The 13,257-nt window shown below is 44.3% G+C and overlaps 1 protein-coding gene across 2 annotated transcripts in view; it reads right to left on the bottom strand.

Annotated features, from left to right (window-relative positions):
- Positions 1–13,257, bottom strand: part of SLC35F3 (solute carrier family 35 member F3) — a 192,650-nt gene that overhangs the window by 46,843 nt on the left and 132,550 nt on the right. For both annotated transcript variants that reach the window (XM_075497388.1, XM_075497389.1), the window contains one exon: positions 893–1,217. In XM_075497388.1, coding sequence (XP_075353503.1) covers positions 893–1,217 — 325 coding nt within the window. The remainder of the gene's footprint in view (positions 1–892; positions 1,218–13,257) is intronic.

Here is a 13,257-nt window from a genome sequence, read left to right as displayed (position 1 = left end):
CTGCTGCATAGCTGGAAGCTGAGAAGTGTGTGCTTCTTACTGTTTACTCTCCCAGCTACTTCATTAAAAGGCTGTGAGCCCCACGGTGTAACAGAAGGGGAAAATGTTGTTCACATCCTTCCATGTATTGGGGAAGCTCTCTGACATGGGACATCTTGATGGCTGAGTCATCCCATCTGTCCCAGACACCTCTCCGGCCAAAATGAGATGAGATGAAGGAGCGCTCACCAAGAGGCAGTCCTTCAAGCAGCCAGAGCATCCTCAGCCCCTCACAGAAGATGGGCACTCAGGGTTTTCCACGAGTGCTTCAGGCTTTGCTGTAAAGACAAGGTGTGCTGAAGACAAAGTGCTGTCTTTGGTTATGACTGCGCTTCCTCCCGGAAATAAACACAACAGCTCGAGTTTAACTGGGATCACAGCTTGGCCTTTGATGTCAGGGGCATAATGCCAGGAAAATACTGCAATACGTTTTACTTGGCTATTCACGGCACTGCACTAGTCCTGAGTTTGGAAAAGAAAAGCTTACTTAGCTTACTCAGATTGCCATAGAAGTCAGCTGTGGGCAGAGGAAGAAGATAGTAATAAAAAAAATATGCTCACAGAGGTTTGAACAGAAAACTCTTGAGAAGCAATTGCAGAAAATGCGGAGTTTCATTGCGTGACTTGTATGTATCGGAAATAAACCTGGATTTCTTACTGTTGGAATGAAATCGTATTAAGAATAGTAAGATACCACCCAGTACAGGACACAGAATGAATTCAGAACATCCTTTAACAAACCTGAAGAGGAAAGCAAATGCAAGTTGATTTAACTGGCTGATCTGAATAAAATGTCCGCTAGAGGTAGAGCAGCATGCAAGAGCCACAGGAGAAAAAACAAAAGCTCCCATACCTGTATCTTTGCTTTGGAGACTGCTTTTCAGCTGACTTAAAAACATGTCCAAGATAATACAAAGGAAAGAATAAAAAGTTCCAGTTTGTTGCAAACCACGTTAGAGTGAAGGGTGCATCCAATTTCTTAAAGGTCAGTTTTGCTAGCTGGGTTGAACCCGACCAGGAGGAGCAGACACCCAGGACCACGGCCACACCCCAGAAAATCTTCTTGAGTTGTGTCACGGAGCATTTCCAGCAACAGCGGTTCACCCTTCCACCGCCTTCCGCCCCGGCTTGCATCTGTGCTTCGGCTGGGGCTGGAGACTCCCGGGAGCGCTCATCCCCTGGGGAGAAGAAAACACAAGGCTTACTAAGGAAATACAGGCTGCATTTTAGTTTTCAAATCCTAGGCCCTTCCGAAGTCATGTGGAGCTTTACCAGCAAAAGAACCCCACCAGATCTTGACACAAAACGTCCTTCATTTTTAGATCATTGCAAAGCCTCTGGTTCAACTGAGGCGTAATTACAATGCAAATAATAATTATCACCTCTACATTTAGAAGCCGCTGGGTAAAATGGAAATGAAAATTACATGTTGCTCCGATGTACATAGAAAGGCTTAACACACCACTTAAACCGATGCTGTTAGGATGTGTAAATGAATGAAAAATACAGCACTGAGTTTAATAAAGCAGCAAAGGGGATTACAACAACACTTGGAATTGTTATTGTCTTGGAAAATGTGGAATTGAGCAGCTTATGGAATATGGTGTTTCTTAAAAGGAGAGAGGTGACAATGTATTTAATCTTGAAGTTAAACATGGTCACTGCAATGTAAGTAGCACGAATAATACGGAACTGGGATCACCGAGTATTTCAGTGATCCCTAGCAAAACAGCTCTCCTGAGGCTGTAACCAGATGGCAAAAATCAGACCAAGCCACAGGCTGCCCGGAAGAGCATCTCAGACTAGGCAACCCTAACTGTTTTTAGCTTGAGTCCTGCACCAAATGCGACCCAGCACATGGACTGGAGCTTTGCCCCGGTATAACTGAGCCTGGGATGCTGCTGGAAAGCTCAGCTTCACACATGCCTTACTGCTGATCCCAGCGTCCAGGATCCCAAAGCAGAGGCGGCTCCTCAGCCATGCACCCGAGCACCCATCAGCCCAGTTACAGACACTATACAAAGCAGGTGATAATTTTTAAAGATGGCATCCACTGTATGTCTGGTTTCAAGTCAGCTGCATGACAGCCACCAAAACCTCCTTCAGGCTTATGTTTCCAAAAACTCGTCTCTTTCACATATTAGAGCACTTGGTTTAATGAAAAGGTAATTTCTCTCCTAAAACACCTTGCCCCTTTACTTACATCCTTCGACATGAATTGTTATAGCCTTGCTGTCGTACCACTATCAGCAGATAGTGTATCCAGCTTGTGAATGAATGAGCAAAGTGAGGTTAGGAGATTCAGCTCCTACAGAGATCAAAACGTGCTGGCAGACCTCAGCAGCAGGCCACTGCCTTCAGGGCTTTCACCTGCCTTCCTTAAATTCACCCCATTTAACATCCGATAAAGCCGTCAGTCAGCCGCATGCAACACTCAGCAGTGATTTCTGTTAAAGGCTGACTTCAGTTTAGTTGGTCCCTTCACTTGAAGGAGGGTATAACAGTAATTCATGTTGAAAGCCAGGAACCTACAACTTCAAAAGTGTCCAGAGGTGATGGCATGCATTGAAAGGTTAAAAGAGAAAGATAAGTACAGCCAGGACAATGAGAGGCTCTATTTAATTGCCAAACATTTATATATGTTCAAGGCAGACTAAAACAGATCTGCACATAAGAAATCCTTCCTTATATTGGTGAGAATCAGTATTTGGAATGGAAAATGTCTTAAAGCTTCTTATTTCAGCTTAACCTAACTTTGTATTTACATGAGCTAAGACATTATTAAAAAAAAAGGTTTATTCCGATGGAGAGAACTGTCTAATTATTTCTTTACAGATAAGAAATTGATAAGAAACAGAGAAGATCTGAGCTAAGAGTACCATTAGTTTGCCTAGTAAAGCCGTATTTTGTAAGGGGAAAAACTGTTTGATATCTTGAAATCGAAAAAGAATGTACAGCAGCAAAGGTATAAACATCTAGTCTTTCTGAGCGGATTTAAGAGAGATGGGGATGTTGCCGCTCTCTCCACTTATTTCAGTTTTCAACAGAAGATTGTGTGGGTAGCTTCCCACGTAATGGGAGACGCACCAGCAGGCCAATGAATTACCCAAAGTTAACGTGGCTTTGCGTCAAACACGTAAGGGAAAGGTTACAAGCTACCTGCTAAATGTTAGAAGAAGGTAGAATTGAAAAAAGAAGGCTGCCTGTGAACCCTTAGCTCATTCAAAATCGTTTAAATACTTTTTACATCATTACGCTTTACATCCTTGCTTGTAACTAATGCTTCTTGCCTCACCCGCTGCGCAGACCGGCCAGGGTTCAGTTTACCAAGTAACGGTGCATTCATTTCTTTTCACTTCGCCACGCAACGGGCAGCGGCCAGCGCTTTCTTTGCTATCCACCGCACAAGTCCCGCAATGATTACTGAATTTTTCCTTTCCTCTCAAGCTTTTCTATGGGGCGTTGTCACTGAAACACCAAACACTTCGCACAGCCTAACTCCAGCGTCCTGCCCACGGGCCACAGGGAGAATCGGCCACAGAAAAAACGAATCCGGGCAGCCAGGGTGCCAAGTGAGAGCTTAGGAGGGGTTTGTGCCACTGTGTCAATGCAGGGAAGAGCCTTCCTCCACTCTCAGTTTGCATCTCTGAAACTACTTGGAGAGGTAGGCAAAAATGTTCCTCCTTCTAGAAGACAGCTCGCAGGGTACCCGCTGGCCCTGTCTTCTCTGCCGTTATTCCCCCAGGAAGCAGGAAACCAGGATTCAACCCCCTCCTGCTGAAGATATTTAACACTAGGGAACATGCCTTAAGGCACTAGGGTATATGATACCCCAAGATGAGTAGGTGCTCTGAATGACAACACCGAAGCTGTGTTATTTTTTCTAAAATAAGAATTGATCACTGAGACAGCAAGGTAATGTCTGGCCCTCTGGCCCAGCAGTCTTGGCACTCACTGAAAAGGGGGAAAATCACAACTATACCATCTGATGCACCAAACACTCGACATAAAACAAGGCAGTGTTTGGTGGACAGCCCACAACAGACACTGCGGTGAGGGTCACCTCCCCACCAAGGGCTGAAGCCGCCCACCCTGCTCCCCCTTGCACTGTGCACATACTTATGAGTCCGCAGTTCATTTGGACAGCTTGCATAAATATCACTGCCTTTTAACTCTATTCCGTGGCAATTAGTCCCTATGAAATAAACCTAAACTTTACTGATGTTTTCTCTGCTCCATAGGCAAAATGACCTGTCCAGGTACATTTCATTTTGTGTTAAATACACCAACAGAAACATTCACGTTCAGCAAAAGACGATACTGCATGTATCACTTCTAAAGTGATCTTGCAGCTCAGGCTTAAATTTCTAGGGATGCTCATTCTTTGGATGCATTTACATGCTGGACAGAGTAAAAACTTATCCCAGGCATGATGGGTTTCATGATGATGAGCCCCATATTTTGGGGTAAAAATCACTGTCCTGGTGATTAACAGTTACAAGCTGAGACTGGTAGTATCTGTCAGTATCTGTAGTATCTGTCAGTGAAACTGTATTATGCCCTCATGATTTCCTGTGCTGCCGGAGGGCTAGATGTCAAACGGGCACAGCCTTTCCCAGTGGATGTGGCACTTTCCTGGAGGATACCTGGGACGTAATCTGCCCCAAAAAGCCAGATTGTCTTTGGAAATGGTGGACGCTACAGATGATATACACCCATGTGGTCTCATCCTCTCATTTACTGTGCTGGGGACTTGCCTGCTAGCTGGCACGCGTAACACCCAGAGCTGTAGCTTTCCCTGCCCAGTCCCTGTGCCCCCACAGGGACATTCTCCTCATGCAAACTGCAGGTGCACAGACGGGGTGCCATCAAACCCACACATGGATGAGAAGCTCCTCACTCTCTTTCTAACACTGCACAAGGGCCAGCTGGCAACAGAATACACAGTAATTTAAAGATGGCAAAATGTATTTTCAGAATGGATAAGGCAGGACATTAAAGAATTTTATTTCTGGACATCCTCCTCCAGACTTTTAATGGGTTTCTTCCATTGCTCCTTGCAGCAGACTGCTCTGTATGCTACTGTATCCCCCAAAAGAACAAATCAAGATGCTGAGATAGAGGAAAATGCCTATCTTGCTTTTACTAATTTTGGCTTTTCATTCTTCCTTTTGTTCATTCATTTTCCTTTTTCACAAATCCCCACTGGAACCACTCCTCTTCCCTGCCTTTCAGCCCAACCTCTCTCCCGTGGCATTCAGAAGCAAAGGAAGGAAATCACCTCCAATGCTACCGCCAATGCCATTACCCACAGGGATCCCCAACCCCAGAAAACAGCTGTCCCTACGTTTCCTCCATTACGGGCAAGACCCCTCTCAGCTGACTTCAGATACCTGTGGTAGGGACACTGAGCTGCTCACTCCAGGCTCCCGGCTGAGGCCACGGAGGAAAACGGGCACTGGAAGGCACTACACACCCCACGTAAGGCAGATGCCTTAGATGATGTGTCCTTCCTTACTGACTACGGATACTTGCACCGGGTTAGAGAAAATCCACCCCAGCAGAGGTAACACCTTTAAATAGCCTGCCCAGACCACTTCAAAAGTGCTTTAAGGCTTAAGACTCCTGTGCACAGCTAGCCAGTTAAAGGCTTACCATAGGACCACACTGTACCTCACTGTATATGTTAAAAATGTGATACTGTTAAAAACCAAGGGTGGCATTCATTTTCTCAGTTTGAGACATCTGCTGTGCAGACTTGTATATCTGAGACAGTCATTTACACTTTCTGCATAGTTAGTAGACAGAAAAAAGACATTTCCATAGCACGGTTTATCTCCTCCTAAAGTAGACGATTAAAACAAGCCAGATGAATCAGCCTCTCCAAGTGCTTGTTTCTCTCCACCAGCTCTAAACAGTCTGGAGCGACAAGCTCAGCAGTAGGTGTCTCTAGCGTAGGTGTCTGAAGCTGGGTGAGATGAGTCCCACCTCTCCACCGCTGCCGTCAGGAACAGCGAGTAAAGCCACCGCAGACAGCACCGGTTGGCTCAGAGCTGGGCCCCGCCACACAAACATACTTAGCTGTCACAAATGATCTGCTTCAGCTGTTGCCACCTAGTCAGCAAATGAGTGAAAGAAGTATTACAAAAGTGCTGGGTGCCCTTGCTAATCCTTCAGAGTGAGAAAGTGACCCTCACAGACTAAGGTCCTGCCTATTAGGGACTGAGACATGTGCCTAATGATAATGCACAACTCCGCCAGCTTCTCCAGGCTATGAATGTGCTTCAACGTAAGCATATTCTTAAACAGCTCTTTAAATCAGGCTTCTGGAAAAAATTCTGACAAAAGGAAGACTCCTCACAGGTCTCTGTAACAATTACAAATGAACCATCCTCAAGGCATTTCCATTTTGCCAGCCTCTCAAACGTTTTGTAGCTGCTTGGGCATTGCACAGAACAAGTTTGTAAAGCTTGCAAAACTATTATATGCTTATCATAAATAGGGGGAAGGAGCTGAGGCAAGTCCTGTAAGACAGCGCCTGCCCCTCAGCGTGGTTAGAAACCCGTGACATGCAGGGAGATTGGGGCTGGACACTACACAAGGTATATTCTCACAACCTTGAACGCTGTGTGGCTTCCTCTTCACCCAATAATTACTACACAGAGAGATCAGTGGGAGACCATTAGTTCCAACACAATTACTTACCAGCTACACACATACCGAAGAACACACACAATGACTTCTGGTGGTGGTTTTCTGGACACACAATACTATTTGCCTCAGTAGCCGACTCCCGAACTCCTCAAAGTGTTTTTATCCCATTCCTGTCTACCACACTAGCTATGCATTATTTAACTGTCCAGGATTTTTGAGCTAAACTGTTAAAAAATAGCTGAGGCATCATCCTGTGAGGAGAAGATGAAGTGCCAAATCCACAAAGTGATTTATGTCTCTAATTGCCACTGTAGTTGTCTAAATCTGAGATGATATTTATTCAGATATGTTGCCCAGGCATTTTCTTCATAGTTGGTCAGGTTAAAGAGTGAGGTCTTAGGGACTCATCTGTCGCCTGGCAGATCACCCAGTAGCTAGTGCAGTTTTCTCATGCCATTGTCCACGATGATCTCTCCTTTCGCAAGTCATCCTGATAGCTGGTTTTAAGGAACTGTTAATATTTCATTTCGGAAGCCAGTAACCTCCATGTATCAACCTTTCCAAAGGCCCATGTCTCTGCTGCACAGAACAGTAATGAGAGCACGCACAGCCTAACTTCTGCATCAAGGGACATTCACTCCTTCTCCAAATTAGCTTTAGCTTTGCCAAGGCCGCTTGCACCAGCTGTATCCTCCTCCCAACCCCGCTAGAGCTCTTCAGATGCCAAAGAATCTGTTCCTGCGCATGCCTAAGCACCATGACTCCTAAGCAGGTTTGTGCCTCTCTTACACCCAGACCCTGTCAGGATTCAAAGACACCTTTGAGAGTTTCCATCTCTCATTTTAAGAGTCATCTCCAAGAAATACTTCCATTCTGTATTTGAAGTAGTCCTTGGAACAAGGCCTAGAGCCTCACTTCTTCTCCTCTGGGCAAACAACCTCCTCACTTCACACTTTCCCAATAAATAAGTATGTTTCCTATTCTGAGCAGACCAGCTTTGCTGATATCTGGGTTCCCCTGGCCTTGGAAGGTCTGTGGATTAGAGCACCCACTTGGACAGACGGGATCCCTGCTTCTTCGAGCACAGGGGGTGGGAGGCAGCTCTATGCACTGAGCTACTGAAGAGGAGCACACGCTCCACCTCCATTTTTAGAAGGAAAGGGTTCAGCCACTTAGCTGCCAACTCAACTCTGAAACAGAGTGGTAAGTGCTAGAGAGAGAGAGCAATAGTGAGGAACGGGCATCGTAGCACGGCATAAAGCACAGGGCTCTGCTCGGCGTTACCTACCAGGCAAGCCAGATGATTCATCCTGCAGCCTCACTGGTGCCCCTTGGCAGGGGTCAACAGGCACGTTGACAAAGGACATGCACTTTCTCTTTCTAGGCTTTTAAGAGGCTTCTGACAAAACCCCACTCCAAAGGCCCTTACAGAAAACAAGCAGCCAGGGAAGGTGCTGGAATGGATAAAAGACTCAGTACAAGCTCGGAAACCAGTGAGGAGTAAATACAGCAATGAGGGGAGTAGCTGAAGCTCTGCAGAGGTCTGCTGTGGGACCCGCGCTCTTCACCATAGCCACGGGTAACGCCAACAAGGGGGCGAGCGATGAGGTGACAGTTTCCTAACGACATGAAGTTAGGCAGGTCAGGAGGGCTAAGGGCCAGCTGCGAGGGATGACAGGCTATGTGGCTGGATCGTAAATTGGCAGGTGGAGAAGTGTGCCGATACAGAGGTGCAGGTGGGAGTAAACAATTCACTTGCTGCGCACGCAGCGATGGGCTCTGGCCATTGCCACCGGGGATCCTGAGCCCTTCACAGGCTGCTCCACAAAAAGGGCAACTCAGTGCTCAGGAGCAGCCAAAAAAGCAAAATAACTGCCAAAAATTACTAGGAACAAAGCAGAAAACAGAGAAAAAAGTTGTTTCCCACATCTGGGGAAACTGCAGCTGTCAGCACACCCACACTGCGAGAGACGCATCTCAAGTGAGAAAATACACCTTCCCAATCAATTCCACCGAGCTGGAGACAGGACCAGATGGACCTTTGGTCGGGCCCCGTATGGTGGCTGTGCATGTGATTTTTGAGGAAATTGCCCTTGGGTTCCTACGGGGAAGCCGTGAGTCCCCGTGGGTGGCTGGCGGGTGGGACTACGACGCTTAGCGCTGCAATGACTTTGGGTTTGTCTGCACATTTCCCCAACTTTCCAACCATGGTCAGTGCTGAAGGTCTAACAGACCAGTATTATATTTTTTAATGAATACCAATTAATGTATCGTAACTGAAAAATGACAAAACCTCATAAACCTTTATTAAATCAGTTTTTAAATGAGAATATTTGGTCAAAATGGCATTGCACATATGGATTTTTGGGGAAAATGTAGAAGTTTAAAGTACTTTCTTAAATACTTAAAGCACTTTTAAATACTTTGCTTTTACAGGAACAGATAAAAATAATTTTACTTAATTTGATCATGGAATGGCATGACTAAATTAAGAATAAATCAATACAGCAGATAGTTTAAAAATCCACAGTAGGGGTTATTTTAAAGAACAAAACCACAATATTAACCTATTAGGTCAGAAGGTCTGAATTTGCTTGAGGCTACAGAATAAAGGACGTAGGTATCTGGAAACGGGGAAAACTGCATGAACACAGATTCAAAGCAAGGTGAATGCAGTCTGAGTTCAGACCCTCTTTTGCTATTGGAATTCATAATATAAATTAACTAATTATACAAAATAAAGTGTTACTTTAATGCCACTTTTAATAATCTATGCAGGATATTCAACCTTATCTGATCATCTCACCTTAATTTCAACAGGGTAGGAAATAGGTCTATTAGCTCACAGGCAATCAAGGTGATTCTCCTGTCCTCTTGTCTGTGGAAATCTGTCCCGTATCACTGATACCACCAGAGCATCCATATACTTTAACTTGTACCAAATAGGCATAAGTTTCTTGTAACAGGTACTCCCAAATCCTGAAGTACGACTTACAGATATAGCATTTTCTATCACTAATGGTTATCATATATTAATTCCTGGTTTATCCTGTGCTAAATATTATACCTAAGCTTACTAAGAGTTGGAATTAAATAATCTGCACACATTTGTGGAAGATATGCTAAATTCTCCTCCTTAGCATACATATTTCTTTCTTCCTGTGTCAAATACTCCAGCAAGGCTTCCTGCAAAATATATATTCTAATTCCTGTTACTGATCCAGAGAGAGCTGAAAAATTATCAACTCCATACTGCAGCAATTTGGACTTTAATCCATTTAATTTATCTTCAGAGGCAACTGCTTAGAAATTCTATTAAAAGTGCTGCACTCGAATGGGCCTCATTAAAATATGATATTCCGTATTGTGGGGTGTGGAGTTCCCCTAAATACTGTCCTTTTTATTATTAATCAGAATGCATGACTGGAGTCCAGAGTGAAAATGGAAGATACTGGGCACTTATTACAGTATCAGCATTGTGATACTGGAAAGTAACAGCCATAAAAGCACATAAAGAATAAACCTGATTATGAGATACATATTCTTGATAATAAGGAAAAAGAGATTTTTTTTTCTCATTATTCTGCATTCCTTTCTTGAATAAAAATTGGACTGAAGCTTCCAGTGAGCTACCTGGCGACGTCACTGGGAGTTTCGCCATTGACTTTGAGGAGACCAGCATCTCTGTGGAAGCAGAACTTCCATTAGAACGAAAATGAGCTATGACCAAAACTGTATCCTGGGCAAATTGTAATCAGAGTCTGTGCAAATTTCAGCCTGACCAAAGGTTTGAGAGATGATTGTCTGTTCTGGTGAAAGAAACAAACTGGATTCTCTGCAGGCAACTACTGTATTAATTAGCCACGCGTTTGAGCGCCATGCATCTTTCTTGAGTAACAGTTTTATCTCCAAGGGAATTCAACTACTTCTATTAATACAAATAGCACATTTATATCAGTACATATATACAGGCATTATCTTAAGAGGTAAGTGAATTCATGTTAACTGTGGAGGCTATGCTAGCTGTATTTTATCAAAACCCAGGTGATGTTCTTTCTCCCTTATGGGGCTTTCCAAAATTCAGAGCTGCTTGGCTTTCAAGTAAACACAGTTTTAGACAAAAGATTTTGCTATAGCCATTGGTTTCCTGCATGCTGAACTCTAACTCTAACTGGATTGTTCTTTTAGAAGCTAAAGGGTTAACCTGCTATTGAACCTCAAACACAATGCTTTTTTTAGGTCCTAAGTTCAGAACAAGACAGTTGGAGTATCTGTTCTCTGACAACCAATAACCATACATTAGAGTGGACTTGACATGGACTTGAGCGTGCTCACAGTGGTTGGAGTAACGTACATATATCCAGAGAAGTCCCACATGAGTTGCTGCTCAAGGATCTACCAGAAGAAAGAAGAGGATGCCTCCTCACCTCTCACCAGCAAGCTCAGCAAAAGCTGGGTCTCCTTTGATAACAAAGCTAGGTTTGGCTAGACCCATGCTGGCATCAAGGCACTCAGTATAACTCCGAGCAAAAATACATTACATGCAAAAATTCTAGTTTCTATTTTCTCTCTGATACTTGCCTCTTCCTCTTTTCAGCGAGAAAGGCTTCTGCAGCCTGCTATTCCTCACTTGTTTCAATCGGCTACAGAAGACAGACTCATGCCTTTTTCAGCTACAAATGCAAGTCTTGCTGAGACTTGCACTAGGGAATTTGAGGTGATTGTGGAACAGGCATTTCTAGATCATACTTCCTCACTTCTGTATTCTCCATGACTGAATTACAAGGCTTACGGGGCTCATGGGGTTTTTTTTGTTTGAGGAGGATTTTGGCCAGAAATAGTGATACTGAGCAAAATGTATTTTTGCTTCAGCTATTACTTCAAGAAGAGTCAACATATAACTTTTGTATAACCAAAGGGTGCTAGATCCCATGGCGAAATTCATGCCTTGAGTAGGATTCACAAAATTTCCAGGCTAGGTACCCCTGCATTATAGTCAGGTAGAGCCGATCCAAGCTCCTGAAATTGGGCAGTTAACATCAGAGGTGGTACCTGGCTTCTCCAATACATGGTGCCAACACATTTGGTAGGCAGCTCTGCCTAAAAGCAACCCAGCTCTGCACTGCTAAAAATGCCTTCTTTCCTGTTGCCTTTGATCTTATGCTGCAGTGGCTGTCAGCAAAACTCAGTGAAGATTACAAAGTAAATCTACTCTTTTACTTGCCAAATTCCTGCTTCTGCAGGATGCTATCCGGGTCTGCAGTGGCATCTCATGGTTTAGAATCAACAAAAATTAACTGGGCTGTGGGCTAAAGGTTGCCGATGGTACTCCAGTCAAGTGGAGGGAGCCGCTTCCTATATAAGTGCTGTGCTGAGTATAATGTGCTAGCAAAGCTACCACACAAATAATGTTATATATGAGGTTTATAACTGGCAAATTGCTGGGGAATACATGTTGAGCTATCACAGACTTTTATGTTGAACTACTAGTCTTTTCTGAACTCTGGCTCTTATAATGAACTGCTCCTATGCTACAAATCCTACCGTCTACAATTGTCAACCATTAGGAGAGGGACAAAATTTCTGGCAGCCAAGAGGGCAAACCACATCCTGGGGTGCATCAAACACGGCATAACCAGCCGGTCAAAAGAGGTGATCGTCCCGCTGGATTCAGTGTTGGTGCAGCCTCACCTCGAGTGCTGTGTGCAGTTCTGGGCCCCGCAATTTAAGAAGGATGTGAAGGTCCTTGGCTGTGTCCAGAGGAGGGCAACAAAGCTGGTGAAAGGGCTGGAAGGAATGTCCTGTGAGGAGCGGCTAGGGGCTTTGGGCTTGTCTGCTTTGGAGAGGAGGAGGCTGATGGGCGACCTCACTGCTCTCTACAGCTTCCTGAGGAGGGGACGTGGGGAGGGAGGTGCTGATCTCTTCTCCCTGGTACCCAGCGATAGGACGCATGGGAATGGTTCAAAGCTGCGCCGGGGAGGTTTAGACTGGGCATTAGGAAGCATTTCTTTACCGAGAGAGTGGTCAAACACTGGAACAGGCTTCCTAGAGAGGTGGTCGATGCCCCAAGCCTGTCAGTGTTTAAGAGGCATTTTGACAATGCCCTTAACAACAGGCTTTAACTTTTGGTCAGCCCTGAATTGGTCAGGGAGTTGGACTAGATGATCATTGTAGGCCCCTTCCAGCTGAAATAGTCTATGATCTATGATGATCTATTCTTTTACAAGAATTATAAAATTAAAATAGGAGACAACGAATGATGCATTCTAGTGACTTAATATTTTTTTTTACTAGTTCTTGTTCCAACTTCTCATGGGAGAAATCTGTAATTAAATAGATGGATTAGTAATCTGCTTAGTTTTTGAGAGCAAATGCCTAAATTGATTCAAGATGACTAGAAAATGCACCTTGCTTCATTTAAGGATAAGTGGGTGAAATGTAATGGCCTGTGATCTACAGAAGGTCTGAGAAGATGATCCAATGGTTGCTGTTATTCCTAAATTCTGTCACTGTAAATGAAAGTATTGTTTGTCCATAGTGTGTACATATTGGCTCATTTCAGCC

This window comes from Mycteria americana, chromosome 3 (assembly GCF_035582795.1).
Source record: "Mycteria americana isolate JAX WOST 10 ecotype Jacksonville Zoo and Gardens chromosome 3, USCA_MyAme_1.0, whole genome shotgun sequence".
Lineage (NCBI taxonomy): Eukaryota > Metazoa > Chordata > Aves > Ciconiiformes > Ciconiidae > Mycteria > Mycteria americana.
This window is presented reverse-complemented; position numbering and strand designations above follow the sequence as displayed.